We start from the raw sequence: 15322 nt of genomic DNA, 5'->3' as shown, positions 1-15322 counted from the left end.
AAGAGTTGCACATGGTGATTTTTTATTAACAACATTAAGTGGCACCTTACGCCTACTGACAACAATTATTTGGAACATGTTATACTTGGGTTTCATCATGTGTAACTGACTTCTGTGGCTCATAACAGTTCTTAAAAACACATAGAAATGTCTCTTTTACAAACACTGTTATTGCAGAGCTTTTAGTTGTTGTTTTTGGGTATGTTTAAATAATAATATTTTAATTCCACCCTTGTCACAACACACCTATCTTGCTTGCTGTTCTTCAATGAGTCCAGTAGTTGACAGTAATGTGGCAAAATCATAGCCGGGGATCATAACAGTGGAGCAGAAGAAGAAGGCCAGCTGCGCCCCGCCCTTTGACTCACCCATATACAGCCGCCCGCTAAGATGTCTTTTTTCCTGTTTCTTCATGACGCGGTTCACTGGGTCCGACAGCTTTACAGCTGATCAAGAGGGTGCTGTTGTCAAAACGCGCTTCTTCTTTTTTTCCCCCGATCTCACGATCGATACTGTGTTGTTTTAAGAGACTGAATTAAAAGAGGTAGCAGGCTAGCTAGCGTTAGCATCGTACGACCAGAATGCATTTGCTAGCTCTGGGGTTGGTTAGCAGATTGCAACGTTATGGCGTGACGTTGGACAAGAAAGTGGTTGTTTGACGACGGCCGGGCCAAGCCTCTGGAATTACGTTGTTAGTTTAGATAAGGCAGTATATAGCGAGGCAACCACATATGTATATCACTTAAAAACCCCGCAGGTTAGGCTTGTACACAGCTGCCTGGCGACTTAGTTGGACTAGCTGGGAAGCTAAGCTGACGTTAGCATGGCGTCAGATACAAGTGACACCGAAGAATTCTATGATGCTGCAGAGGACGTAAATTTTACTCCTTCTCCAAAAGTGTAAGGAAATACATTTAAATACAGTTACTTATAAGTAATGCTTGTTTTATCACGCAATCACACGGATCTTTGTAGAACACCCATTTCTTCATACAACTCAGCTGTTTCGGGTGCACAGTGCTGTTCACCCAGCTTCGTATTTTAATGTGTGTGTGTATCGTGTGATAATTTGTCACACAGTGCTGAAGTTCACCAGCTGTTTACTGTCAGTGCAGGGAGAGTCTGGCCCCAACAGCAGCTACATGATGCCATCTCTGACACCTCGGGCTAATGGCTTAAGGTGTGGGAACAGGTTCCTGTGCAAAGTTTGTTGTTACAGCAGAGAGGGCTTGGTGGCTGTTGTTGTGGGTGTTTGAAGTCAATATCAACTTGGTCAACTGTGCAATTTACCCCAAAATACGAGTGATATTAGGAAACTTACTCACCATATATCCAGATGTATAGAAATATAGCCCTGTCTCTGTCATTGTGCCACCCTGCCCTGTTGATTGAACTGAATTTGTCATGTAAGGTCCAGATAATGTCACCATCTGGACCTTTTTTAAGGCATCGTGTTTACATTCAGCGCTCAACTGAATGTAAAACCATATTCAGATGGTTCTGTTTAATAGTTGCAGGTATCTGAAAGTGAGTTTTATTCAGGAGCAGTATAACCAGTATAGAAAACGACTTTTATTTATTGATTCAATGCATTTTCACTGAACCTTTGTGCTTTTTTTTATGTTTGTTTTGTCTGTGTCTAGGTCACCTACAAAGTTAGTCATTCCTTCACGTGAGGTACGTTTATTTAAACCGAGCCACTGTTGAAACAGGGCACTGCATGCTGTAATGATTGTTCCAACTTAGAAATGAAGTAGAGGTCACAAACGGAGTATTTGAAGGGGCCTCAGGAGTGAACTTTACACTCAGTCCAGCTTAAAATCTGCATGCAAGAGTTGCAAAGTTGTCAGAAAATATTTATTCTCCGTCATGAATCCGTCATGGATGCAGAAGTAAGTCATAATAAAGATGACATTTGTTAGCGGGCTGATAAAACATTTACAGGAAATGCGCTCAATGCTCATCGACCCATTTTCCTGACATAAGTAGGTAGTGTTGATGTGCTTCAGGCTAACTGTAAGTCAGTGCTTGCATCTTTATTTTATGTTTTCAGATCCCACAACGCTCAGAAAACGCTGAGCAGGATGTGACCCCTGCTGCATCTGAGACCCAGCAAGATGATTCCCTACAGGTGTGGCTTTCTTTTTATTTATGTCCATCACAAAAGCCCTTTATAACGACTCAGTACTGAGGTGTTGTTCTTCTTTTCTAACATTTTTATCATCTATAATCTGCTGCAACATTCTGACTTCTCTTTGGGAACAATGAGGTGTTATTCAGTTCACTTTGATTCTTGTGAAATGTCCCGATTTTAAAAATGAAAATGTCTATTTTTCCATCACATTCTTGGGAATTTTTGAAGCAGAGTGTAAACATGGGGCATCTGCTTCACTTCATTAAAACACACTCTGTGTTTCTTTAAAGACGGAGAAGAATTACAAGTAGAGTAGTGTTGCACCGATACCATTTTTTGGCCCCGATACCGATTCCTGGCTGTGCAGTATCGGCCGATACCACTCTGTTTAAAAAAAAAATAAATAAATAAATAAATTATATATATATATATATAAATTTTTCAAACAGAGTGGTATCGGGGTATATATATATATATATATGAAGAGCTGCATACTACTTGGATGTAAAATGTAAAATCTTTATTAGTTTACAAGTTCATAAAACACATGGGGTGGGGGGCTCCGATCTAATGGAGAGAGAGAAGGCTTGGGAACGCAGGCTTCCTTGGTCGCCACACACACGACAGGCTAACCCATAACACAGCACACGGAATGAAAACCCACCACAAGTCAGGCTAGCTTCACTAGCTTTAAGGCACGCTTTAAACACAGCTCACGGAATGAAAACCCACCACAAGTCAGGCTAGCTTCACTAGCTTTAAGGCACGCTTTAAACACAGCACACGGAATGAAAACCCACCACAAGTCAGGCTAGCTTCACTAGCTTTAAGGCACGCTTTAAACACAGCACACGGAATGAAAACCCACCACAAGTCAGGCTAGCTTCACTAGCTTTAAGGCACGCTTTAAACACAGCACACGGAATGAAAACCCACCACAAGTCAGGCTAGCTTCACTAGTTTTAAAGTGATACTCCGGAGTAGATTCAACCTGGGGTCATTTGAACCTTGATATCCAGCCAAGTAGCCCACCCGCAGTTTTTTCGATATTGGCTGAACATCAGCTGAGTTACTGAGTTATCCCGAATAGCTTCATACAAGGGTTAATGGATCCTGGCAGTATCTCCAAAATTACCACACTAAAATCACATGCCATGACACCAAACTTCTACAGTAGTACAAATATGGTCTATACTCACAAAACGATGCATTTGGAAGTTTGAAAATAGTCCAGGAGTTTATTATTATCAACACAAGCCTGATAGCTTTTCTGCTGCTAAAGCTGCGTCGACAACACTTCAGGGAGCTGGGAGCTTCAAAGTAAGATGAGGGTTGATCTACTACTGTAGACAACAAAGTAAATGCTATATTCTACATGTTTTTTTTATGAATTTTTATGTTATAGAGTTGTGAAATTATTTTATCAATGGAGAAATTGAGCAGCCTTGCTTTGTTGTCTACAGTAGTAGATCAACCCTCATCTTACTTTGAAGCTCCCAGCTCCCAGAAGTGACATCGACGCAGCTTTAGCAGCAGAGAAGCTATCAGGCTTGTGTTGATAATAATAAACTCCTGGACTATTTTCAAACTTCCAAATGCATCGTTTTGTGAGTACAGACCATATTTGTACTACTGTAGGAGTTTGGTGTCATGGCATGTGATTTTAGTGTGGTAATTTTGGAGATACAGCCAGGATCCATTAACCCTTGTACGAAGCTATTCGGGATAACTCTGTAACTCAGCTGATGTTCAGCCAATATCGAAAAAACTGCGGGTGGGCTACTTGGCTGGATGTCACGGTTCAAATGACCCCAGGTTGAATCTACTCCGGAGTATCACTTTAAGGCACGCTTTAAACAGCACACCCCACAAGTCAACACACCACAAAACACGCGGCTAACCTGCAGCATATGGCGCCCGTTTAACCACAGACCCGTCACTCCTCCCCACGCAACCCCACCAATCAATACCACATAACAATTGGCCGACCTATACATAAACACTAAAACACGAAGTTAAAAGGAGAGGAATACTTAACTCGCCCACTTGGCGAGACCCTCCCCCGGGGTCTGAGCTTGTGCCGCCGTCCAACTCCCCGGGGCTTTGCTGGACGGTGAAGACGGTACGTGGCTGTCAGCTGGTACGTGGCTGTCAGCTGGTAGTGCGCTGTCACGACCGCACAGGGAGCGATGGCGGCCCAGCACTCTCTATCGTGGACCCTGTTTTGACTACAGGAGGCACCCAGCCTCCCCTCCTCACACTCGCGCTGCAAACTCCCCCTGGCTAGCTGTCTTCGTCGCCGGCAGCTCTAGATGACTGCGAACGACACCCTCCCCAGCTGACAGTGCCTGTCGCCAGACGTCTTGCTCCTCACACATAGGAAAAGGTGCCCCGGCATTGGTTAAGAGCGGCTATTGGCCCGCTCTCATTGGTCTGGAGCAGGCCAATAGCGATAGCTGCACAGTGATCACAACACAGTGTAGCGAGTGTCGGGAGACGTTCAAGTGTCATACAAGTATCGGAAATGGTATCGCTGCCCTATTTGTTGGTACTCGCCGATACCGATACCGCCATTTTAGTGCCAATCAGGGCCCCGCCCGATACTGGTATCGGTATCGGTGCAACACTACAAGTAGAGACATATCTCTTTAACGGTTTATTTGGACTGTATAGCTGCTGTGAACGATATGGGCTGAACGATATGGACAAAATTTCATATCTCGATATTCATGCCAGATATCTCAATATCGATACGATATGACTGTGAGTTCAGTGAAAACTAAGCATTTTTCTGAAAAATAAAAACATATTACAAAAGAAGGATGTCTGCAGACCTCAGGTCTTGAGTTGGAAGTTTGTTGTTATAAAATGGAGCGTTAAACTGATGTAAGGTTCAGCCGTCCGGCTCGACCACAGGTCCGTGGTTGTGGCAAAACGTTCAATTTCATTCATTTTACATTCGTTATAGATTTTTGGAATGGCCACTTGATTAAAATATGTTCGGGATGTTATTTTGCGACGTTTGTCCAGCGTCCGAACCATTTTCTGAAAGCCCTTTTTTGTGACGGTGTACACGGGCACCACGTCTTTTGCATGTGGTATTTTACAGCATCTGTAATGTCTTTGTGCCTGGTGGACGTCGACTCATAAGGCGTAACGCTACTGACCGCATCAGCAATCAAACTTTGCTTGGGCTTCACTTCTCCGCCGTTTCTCTCATTGCAATACACTCTTCGTGCAGCGGTGGTGTTGTTGCAGGTGGTGGAACATGTTTGTTGTGCTGCCTAACCTCGACCTGCACAGCACCTCTCGCTGGTTCACATCCTCTTTTCTGAATCCAAAATACCTCCAAATAATGGAGACTGACTTTTTTGACTAAATCCGTCGACTGCGCAGATTCTGCACCGGCCTTATCTTGCGCACTCATGCTTCTCTTTTAAATTTCCCCGCTGTGAATGTAGTTTGTGCGTCTCCGTCTCCCTCCCTCCCTCGGATGTTTGTCATTGGCTGGTTTCAGCTGTACATAAGGGCAAGCGTAAAAATTATGTTTGCGACTGCCTGAGCTGCACATGCGGGGGAAATAAATATCGTTGATATCGTTGAATATGCGATATTAATATCTTGAATGTTCATATCTAGATATTGATACGATAACGATATATTGTTCAGCCCTATGTGAAACTAAAGTTTATTTTCTCTTGTTTATAGATCATTGATAGCATCATTGAGGAGAGTCAAAAGGAAAGTGTTGGCGAGGTGGCTGAGCTGTTAGATCAGCTCCATGTTGACGAAAGAGCGGAGCCAAAGGAAGAGCAGAACGCCGAGGAAGTTCCTGCGGAGCCGGCTTCTGGACCTGAACTCGTTGAGAGGTCAGAGGAACAACAGAATGCTGCAGCAACCAACGGAGAATTCTCCTTACCTGCTCCCGAGCCCGAAGATGTCCCAGGGCCATCGGCTGGGTCGCAGGAATGCGTGCAGCCTCCAGACATCACCAGCACCATAGGACAAAGCCAGCCTGACGGTGCTGGTGGGGCTGGAGGAGGCAACCAGGAGCAGAGAGCTGCAGACATTTTAGACCAGGTCCCCCCGGACTCCCCGGGGCCTATGAAACCCCCACGTCAACTCACGGTGGAACCAGATATTGTAGCCAGCACAAAGAAGCCTCCTCCCTCACGCCCACCCCCTCCCAGCGGGGGTCCTCCACCAAGACCTCCGCCACCATCTTGGCATAGCTTACCCTCCAGGAAGTCGCAGGAGTGTTTGAGGCCAAGTGGACTGGAAGGTAGACGAGACGTTGCACAATTATGAAAGATTTAATGCTTAAAGTGTCGAGTTGATTAAAACTCATTAAGAAATTGAACGTCAGCCTTCACACAGGACTGGAATACAAGTTGTTTTCAAGTAGGGCTGGGCAACAATTAAAATGTTTAATCTAATTAATCACATGTTTTCCCTGATTAATCGCATTTATACGCAAATCCAAAAATGAATTCAAAAGTAGTGTATAGCTTTTAGCATTTAGTTTTATTTTAAATGTGCTGCCATATGAATGAAAGTGCCATAACATTTGTTGTGCAAACACACTTTTAACATCAGCTTTTTATGTAGTTTTTATGTAGAAACCTCGCTCCTTGAATGACTTGCTGCTATCAGTTGTGTGTTTTGCCTTTAAGTGATATTTTAGACTGGAACTACTACGCTGAGAAGACAATTCAACTTGGCAGTGTTTACAGATGACTTTGGTTCTGTCGACTCTGCCGTCTGGAAGAACTTTAAAATGAAAATGTCCGAGTAAAAGTTCTGTACCCTTCTCCATGTTTGGTGGATCCGCCGATTACTTTCTTTTCCGGTTCCACAGCAGACAGCAACAGACTTTTACAATAATAAAAGCCTGTGAGCAACAGACTTTTAAAATAATAAAATAAATAATAAATCAGGGGTGGTCCGTGGCGTAGTGGGTTGAGCAGGCGCCCCATGTACAAGAGGCTATAGTCCTCGCTGCAGCTGGCCCCGATTCGAGTCCCGCATGGGACGGCCCTGTACTGCGTGTAGTTCCCCCTCTCTCTGCCCCCTGCTTCCTGTCTCTGAAATTTCCATTAAAGGCACAAGAGCCCAAAAAAAAAAAAAATATTTTTTTAAATAAAAATATTTTTAAAAAATATGCAATAAAATATTTATCGGCGTTAAATAATCAAGGAGTTAATAACGAGTTATCTCGCCCAGCGCTATTTTCGAGTCTCTGACATGTAACGGTAACCCAGAAGTTTTGGTCTTTGTTGGCTTATTTTATAAAAGATGTGGTAAGATGTTTGCATCGGTATAGTTTAGCCTCTGTGTGCGAAGGAGACCAGAAAAACCTGATTGTTGTGTCCTCTTGTGTGATTATCCAGTGTCTGTGGGGAGTACGGTCAACTGTGATTCCCTGGAGCCGTCTGGACTGGTGTCTCCTTGCAGCACGGTTAGGAGTCTAACCAAGGACCTGCAGCATTCCCTGGATCTGGCCAGTGCCACCAGCGGGGACAAGGTGGTAACGGCACAGGTCAGTGAGGCCTTCGCCTGTTTTTAGTGCTCAGCCAACCCTGCTCAGACATTATTTAAAGGGTAGCAAGTCGATTCAAGAATTTCATCTCGATTAATCCATAGCTTGTTCGTAGATAAGTCGCGATCAATCCCAAAATATACGTCTTATCAACATGGTAGCAGACAAATATGCTTTCTTTATGCATTTATATTTACATTAACGACCCTGATTAAAAACTGTCCAGAACATTCTTCATCCAACGGGCAACAACAGAAGGACACATTGACCTGAATGTGATGTTCCTTCCTCTGTGTGACATTCACACTTAAGGAAAATAACCTGCCGGAGGTGGAAGTGTCCGGGTGTCTGACTTGGTTAGAGGGAGTGAGGATCTCTGCATCAGCCGTGTGTTTAGCTGATAAACTGATCTTTAAGACTCGATGTACTCCGGCGATAACTTTGGTTCTGTCGAGAGAACCATCCGGCAGGGTTCTGAGGATGAACTTACCATTAAAAAATACCCTTTTCTTTATCCAGTTTGGCTTCCCATCCACAAGCTTAGGCCAACTCCCTTCCTGATCTGTCAAACTATGGAGCGGACCTACGGTCATATTTATAGAACGCGCCCATTTTAATCCTGTCAAAAAAATCAGTGGCGTTAAGAGGAATTCCTGTTAACTTGCTATTAACGCGTTCATTTTGACAGCCCATATATATATCTAAATAGATTAAAATTTTTAATCTAATTAATTCCAGGGTTGCTGTGAATTAATTTGGATTAATTCCTTTCCTAAATATGACTGAAAAATTCACATTTTCCGTGAATTTTATTGTCGTTAAAACAGAAAGATAATGACAAGAAGTGGATATAACATTTCTTTTTTAATAACAAATGGATTTGTCTTTCATAAAAAAAAATTATGAATGAGAAATCCAAAAGACAAATTTAATTCTGATCAATTTTGGCAACTTATTCATCGCTCTTTTTCTTTGTAGATGCAGGATATAGGTGAATGGAAATTTTTGAGCACACACCTCTGCAAAGTGACGCTCTTCTGTTTTCATTCACGGTTCAAGCAAATAACTTAAGTTCCCAGTTTTTTAGGGATGTGGCGCGCCGTCACACCCATATAATTGTTGTTACTCACGGAGGTCCAGTGGTCTCCTGTCAAAGCAGCATATTCCGCTGAAGCCAAATCCTCTCCCTTCGTTTTCCTTTCAGCGTCATAGTTGATTGATTTTGAGGCTTGTAGAATGCGTCGAAAGATGTCACTTTCAAAACTTCTGCGATGACCGTATCCTAGACAATATTAATCTATCTACAGTTCTGCAAAACACCTGAAGTTGAAGCCCCAACAAATGAATGCCTGGCGTTAAGATGCTACTTGAGGCTTGTGGTGCTTCGGTGAAAGGACAAGTCCTTCCTGCAGTGTGAGCAAGCCACAACCTGTTTGTTCCATCTTTGTTCTTTTTATACTAAAACTGTCCATCCAGAGGGCCAACGGGTTCTTTGGACTCAGCCATGCTGTTTATGCGACAACGACTGAACGCGGCAGGGGTTGAATTGTGGGTAAAATAGGGCGGAAAAGCGTTAATGCTTTAAAATAATTATCGCTGTGAATTCCTGAAATTAATCATCTCGCATAAACGCGTTCTTTTTGACAGCCCTAATATATATTAGGGGTGGGACAATATGCTTTGGTAACGATTCGATTGTATCACGATTCTTGATAATTGCGATTCTCCAAGTATTGCGATACGATATAATCAGTAATTGCAATTTTCTTTTCCTTCTTAAAAAACAAACAAGTTGAATCATAGACTTCTAGAATGAATGTCGTTCCCATAAACAATGCACAACAACGCACTGTGTCAGTCAGTCCAGCAGCTGACATTTATTTCAACTGAGACAAAAAGAGGCACTTAACATGTACAACATTTTTTTAAAGTTTACAGTTACAAAATTAATTGAAATGTCCACACAGCAGAAATGTGGGCTAGTTTTAAGATAACTTAATGTAATGAATTGATGAAGTTTTTCTGGACATGGATATGAAGTAATATTATCGATTCCGGGGAGAAAAATCCATTTTTAAAATTATCCGACAAAAAATTGCAATGTGTGTGTATAATTATTCTGTTTTAGGAAAATGAAGATGAACAGGCTTCATCTCAGAGTGGAGGACAAACTCCAGGCCCACAGCGTCCACGATCCAACTCTGGCAGAGAGCTAACGGACGAAGTGAGAGTTCCTCTTTCCATCTTGTATTTTTACCCTTGTTTATTCATTCTGAATCCTTGCCATAACGAACAACCTCCCACCCACAAACCTACCGTACCTGTGTGACCTTCAACCAGGAAATATTGGCGATGGTGATGATCAAGAATTTGGACACCGGTGAAGAGATTCCTCTGATTCAGGCGGAGGAGAAACTTCCTGCTGGGATCAACCCCTTAACTCTGCACATCATGAGGAGAACCAAGGAGTACATCACGTACGTTTTTACCTGCAGCTCCATTTATTTAACGTCCAGCACTCTGAGATGGTTGCTGTGCAGCATAAAGAGGAAGCTGATGTGTCGCTTCCCTTCCAGGAATGATGCGGCGCAGTCGGACGACGATGACAAGCCTCAGGCTGCGCTGTCAGAAACAGACGGAGGAAAACTCAAGCAGAAAACGTAATGCTGCTGAGACTGTGTGTGTGTGTGTGTTTGTTTTTCGTCTTTTCACCACACAATCTAATCTAGAATGTAAGAATTTCTTCTTCTGCTGCTTTTATCTTTTCCAAACAGAACCCAGCTCAAAAAATTCCTGGGCAAGTCTGTGAAAAAAGCCAAACATCTGGCAGAGGAGTACGGCGAGAAGGCCGTGAACAAAGTGAAAAGCGTGCGCGATGAAGGTGGAAAAGCTGCACTCATGCTGCTGTGTTTGGCCTTCCTTTCATCTTGGGACATGGATATGAAATGTTGAGGTTTTGCTGATCTTATTTCTGCTCTCGCGCTCAGTGTTCCACACAGATCAGGACGATAATTCATCAAGTGACGACGAGGGCATGCCTTACACCCGGCCCGCCAAGTTCAAAGCTGCCCACAGCCTCAAGGGTCCCTTTGACTTCGATCAGATTAAGGTTGTGCAGGACCTGAGTGGGGAGCACATGGTGAGACCATGTTAATCCTGTGAGTTTTCTTCACCGGTTGGTTGAAAACAATCTTATCGTGACGTATTTGCCCTTTTTTTGCGTGCAGGGGGCCGTTTGGACGATGAAGTTCTCTCATTGTGGGAGGCTGCTGGCGACCGCAGGCCAAGATAATATCGTTCGCATCTGGGTGCTGAAGATCGCCTTCGACTACTTCAACAACATGAGGCTAAAGTACAACACTGAAGGTGGGCTCATAAGCGGCTCGGTTCTGTCGTGATTGAATCTCTCTTGGTGGAATATAATTGATGATGTTTTGGGTCGTCCAGGTCGAGTTTCACCTTCGCCGTCTCAGGAAAGTTTATGCTCCTCTAAATCTGACACCGATCCCGGGGTGAGTGCTCATCATAACACTTCATACATACATACATACATACATACATACATACATACATACATACATATATATGTTTACCCACAATGCATTTCGCTCCTGCCCGAGCCGAAATCGGCCGGCCTGAAGCTGATTTCGCTTAAGCTCTAAACTCTGTAAACTTTGGCAACATTTGAAACATTTTCAGGCGAGAAAGTAGTCGTTTAGATCCCCAACGTGTTGGAAACCTGACAAAATACCGGCTATTTACAATTTTGTGAGCAACGCACTTCCGGTTATTTTCACAAAAAAAAAATACCCGTTGCGTTTTATCATAGGGAAAGCCGTTACGATACAATTGGTGCTTTTGTTTTGAAAACAGGAAGTGAACCTACCCTCGTTGTAGCTAGCTTGAAACTGCCGTTTTGACAGGAAATGATGATCGGCCATGTTGCGTTGCATCTTGGGTAGTTTGAGTATGAGCAGTAACCTCATGATGCATACATTTCGGCAAATCTAGTATGCATCCGGGAACTTCTCGCTTACTAACTCAAAAAGTTAGTATGAGTAGTAGGAGAAGTATGCGGTTTCGAACACAGCCAGAGTTACAGCAAACACCACGAAGCATGGAGTAATAAAATAAAAAATAAACTAGCAGTAGCATCACCGTTACAGGTGCTCCTCGGTCTCTGTGTGAAGCTCACTGAGCTAACCGGCGCTACTTCCTGTTTTAGTTGTTTCAACATAAAAGCACGCATTTCAAAAAAACAAAAACTCCTGCATTTACAGCCATGTTGAATTGTCTTCTCACCTTAGTAGTTCCAGTCTAAAATATCACTTAAAGGCAAAACACACAACTGATCCCAGCAAGTCATTCAAGGAAACAGACAGTGGAGCGAGGCTTCTACATAAAAACTACAGAAAGATGCTGATGTTAAAAGTGTGTTTGCACAACAAATGTTACAGCACTTTCATTCATATGGCAGCACATTTAAAATAAAACTAAATGCTAAAGGCTATACACTACTTTTTTGGATTTTGCGTACAAATGCGATTAATCGTGATTAATCAGGGAAATCATGTGATTAATTAGATTAAAAAATGTTATGCCCAGCCCTAATATAAATATAAAAAACTGTTTTGTCCAGTGTGCTGAGTGATATTAAACCTTTACTATTAGTGTGAATACGGCATGGTTCCTTAATTAACGCCTTTGTATTTTAGGCCAGTTGTCTTCCAGAGGACCCAGACACTGAAGACAGAAATGTTCCTTTTCGTCAAGTCCCCTTCTGCAAGTACAAGGGTCACACGGCTGATTTGTTGGACTTGTCCTGGTCGAAGGTGATCGTCTCACTGCCTTCTTTTCACACAATCCCGGCCCTGCATTTTACCCCCTTTTTTCATTATTTTTTTTACGTGTTTTGTGCCCGTGTAGAACTTTTTCCTGCTCTCGTCCTCCATGGATAAAACGGTTAGGTTATGGCACATTTCCAGGAGAGAGTGTCTTTGCTGCTTTCAGCACATTGATTTCGTCACAGCCATTGCTTTCCACCCCAGAGTAAGTCGAGTCACCTTGTATTACTTGCATCATCAGCACAAATTTGCGCTTGGTTCGTTTGTCTGAAAGCAACCCACAGACATATTTTTCTTCTCTCTTGCTGCCCAGGATGACAGATACTTTTTAAGTGGCTCTCTGGATGGAAAATTACGACTTTGGAACATTCCAGACAAGAAGGTGGCGCTGTGGAACGAGGTCGATGGTCAAACTCGACTCATCACTGCTGCCAACTTCTGCCAAAACGGAAAGTACGCCGTCATCGGCACCTACGACGGCCGCTGCATCTTCTACGACACAGAGGTATTTCTTTGCTCTACCTCAGTGATACTCACTATTTTTTTTCACAAGAGCCACATTGGCAGAGCAAAATCAAGGGAAGAGCCAATTTTACCACAACATACTAAGTCCCCTTTTGTAAATATACATTTCTACATCCCACAAAAAAAGAAACAACACAGCCAATGCATGTTCAATTAAGACCACATTTACCTTAGTACTGGGCTGAGCGGAACCTGGCATGCATGTCCTTGACTTTCTTCATGTTGTATTTGTAGTTTGTTGTTGTAATCATAGTGAGACATTCAAGATGAGCATGGTTTTTGTGCTGGTTTTAAAATTAAAAATCATCCATTGTGCCTGCATCTCGCGCTGGCTAAAGGAGCTAGCGTGCACTGCGGTCAAGTGTGAGGTGGTTTAAGCGGGCTGCGTTGCCAGGTTTAACAGTGTGCCCCCCTTTAGGAAAACACCATTAAGCCTTAATTAATACTTAATAAAAATAGTTAATATTACAAAAACGTTAAACTTAATAAAAATACTTAATGTTGTGCAGTATTTGCTGTATATGATTTGAAAAAATGTATTGTTATTGTTACCATATTGTTATAAGCTACTCTATGCGAGTGCGAGCCACCAATTAAAGCCACGCAATGAGTATCTCTGCTCTACCTGGTCGCATCCTGTCTTCACACATTTAGTCTAAATTCCAAATCTAATGTGTTTTTCAGCGTCTGAAATACCACACTCAAATCCACGTGAGGTCCACCAGAGGAAGGAACAAAGTCGGGCGCAAGATCACTGGCATCGAGCCTCTGCCCGGAGAGAATAAAGTAACGGCTCAGCTCCTCTACCGACACATCTGTAGAGTGTTTGATGCTCTTGGAATTAAATATAAAAAAATCCACCTTTTGCATCTACAGATTTTGGTGACCTCGAATGATTCCCGCATTCGCCTTTATGACCTGAGGGACTTGTCTCTGTCCATGAAATACAAGGGTTACGTCAACAGCAGCAGCCAGATTAAGGCGAGCTTTAGGTGGGAATTTTTACTCTGAAACCACATAATAAATCTCTTTGTTGCAATTTCTCACTCGTTTCGAGCAGGAACTAATTGACCGTTTGCCCGTCTTTCTACAGCCACGACTACTCCTTCATCGTCAGCGGCTCGGAGGATAAATACGTGTACATCTGGAGCACTTACCACGACCTGAGCAAGTTCACGTCCGTGCGGCGGGATCGCAATGATTTCTGGGAAGGGATTAAAGGTAATTGCAAACAGCGTTTAACGCCGCAGCTCTTCTGCTCCTGGTTTTGCTTTTTGCCAGTAAAGCTTTATTTTGTGTTGCAGCACACAACGCCGTGGTCACCTCGGCCGTATTTTCACCCCATCCCGCCCTTATCGTTCCCCAAGAAAGCGGAGCGGAAAAACCCGAAGCTGACCGCGCGAGCCTGGACTCAACGGAGTCCGAGTCGATACCGTCAGGTACGCGCGTCTGCTTCAAAGACGGGTCATGGAGTCGGTCATTTCAGTGCTGTGAAGTTGCATCATTTGCTTTTTTTTTTTTTCACAGGGGCCCTAAAAACCGACCACACGGAGGTTCTTCTCTCCGCCGACTTTACCGGCGCCATCAAAGTTTTCATCAACGTTAAAAAGTACTGATGGGCTCAGAGGTTCCCGCTTCTTCGTGTTCAGAGCTCAGGACTCTTTTTCAGTCGCCCGTCGGTACCTAAGGGTGCGAGCTAAAGACTGTACAAAATGGACGAGGCGAGATTCCTCGTCGCGTTTCTATTTTTTAAAATCTTTCATACCAGGTAACTGTGAACGGTTTTTGGCATTTAGAGATCCAGAGATGCCAAGTGGGTTTGAGCAGGAGGGGGTTTCTGTTCAGATGCGTGTACATTTCAGCTGTAGGGTCAGGACGGAGGACACAGTAGCAGGAAGGCTATTTGCACCAGTATGGGCACCTTACATGTTTTTCTTTGGCTCGTGCATTTCAGAAAAAAAAAAAAAAAAAAAAAATCACTTCTCCTGTTAGAAGTAATTCTGTCTTTTTTTGTTTGTTTTCTATGACTTGGGTCATTATCAGGGTGGATTGAAACTCAAATCTAGTTTGCTTTTCTAAACTTATCTTCTGAAGCCTTTTTTTCGAACTGTCAAACATTTCAGCCGCTCAGCATCTTTTGATAAATCTTTGTTCAACGAAAGCACATCTCATCCTAATACTGTAAGTCTTCTGTTTAACATTGCTTCCTTGTTGCTTTTGTAAACATAAGATGATCCTATGTTCCTTTTCCTCAATAAAAATCTACACTTTAAAAACATC

At 43.1% G+C, this 15322-nt stretch overlaps 1 protein-coding gene across 1 annotated transcript; it reads left to right on the top strand.

Moving 5' to 3' along the window:
• The first annotated feature begins 336 nt into the window (after positions 1 to 336).
• On the top strand, positions 337 to 15320 carry wdr44 (WD repeat domain 44). Its single transcript, XM_075487792.1, has 20 exons — positions 337 to 900; positions 1644 to 1677; positions 2054 to 2131; positions 5843 to 6416; positions 7525 to 7673; positions 9802 to 9897; positions 10014 to 10150; positions 10250 to 10333; positions 10448 to 10554; positions 10661 to 10812; positions 10901 to 11039; positions 11121 to 11185; positions 12389 to 12505; positions 12600 to 12722; positions 12831 to 13022; positions 13727 to 13828; positions 13919 to 14034; positions 14136 to 14263; positions 14347 to 14481; positions 14570 to 15320. The coding sequence occupies exons 1-20, from the start codon at positions 824 to 826 to the stop codon at positions 14656 to 14658; spliced, it is 2694 nt and encodes an 897-aa protein (XP_075343907.1). The 5' UTR covers positions 337 to 823; the 3' UTR covers positions 14659 to 15320.
• Positions 15321 to 15322: the final 2 nt, after the last annotated feature.

Source organism: Odontesthes bonariensis, chromosome 16, assembly GCF_027942865.1.
Source record: "Odontesthes bonariensis isolate fOdoBon6 chromosome 16, fOdoBon6.hap1, whole genome shotgun sequence".
NCBI lineage: Eukaryota > Metazoa > Chordata > Actinopteri > Atheriniformes > Atherinopsidae > Odontesthes > Odontesthes bonariensis.
The sequence above is the reverse complement of the archived record's forward strand: the minus strand, read 5'-3'. Positions and strand labels throughout refer to the sequence as shown.

Coding starts and splice junctions, on each gene's coding strand:
- wdr44 (XM_075487792.1), top strand. CDS start 824: ATGGCGTCAGATACAAGTGACACCGAAGAATTCTATGATGCTGCAGAG. Junction 901..1,643: donor TTTACTCCTTCTCCAAAAGT/GTAAGGAAATAC, acceptor GTCTGTGTCTAG/GTCACCTACAAAGTTAGTCA. Junction 6,417..7,524: donor GAGGCCAAGTGGACTGGAAG/GTAGACGAGACG, acceptor GTGATTATCCAG/TGTCTGTGGGGAGTACGGTC.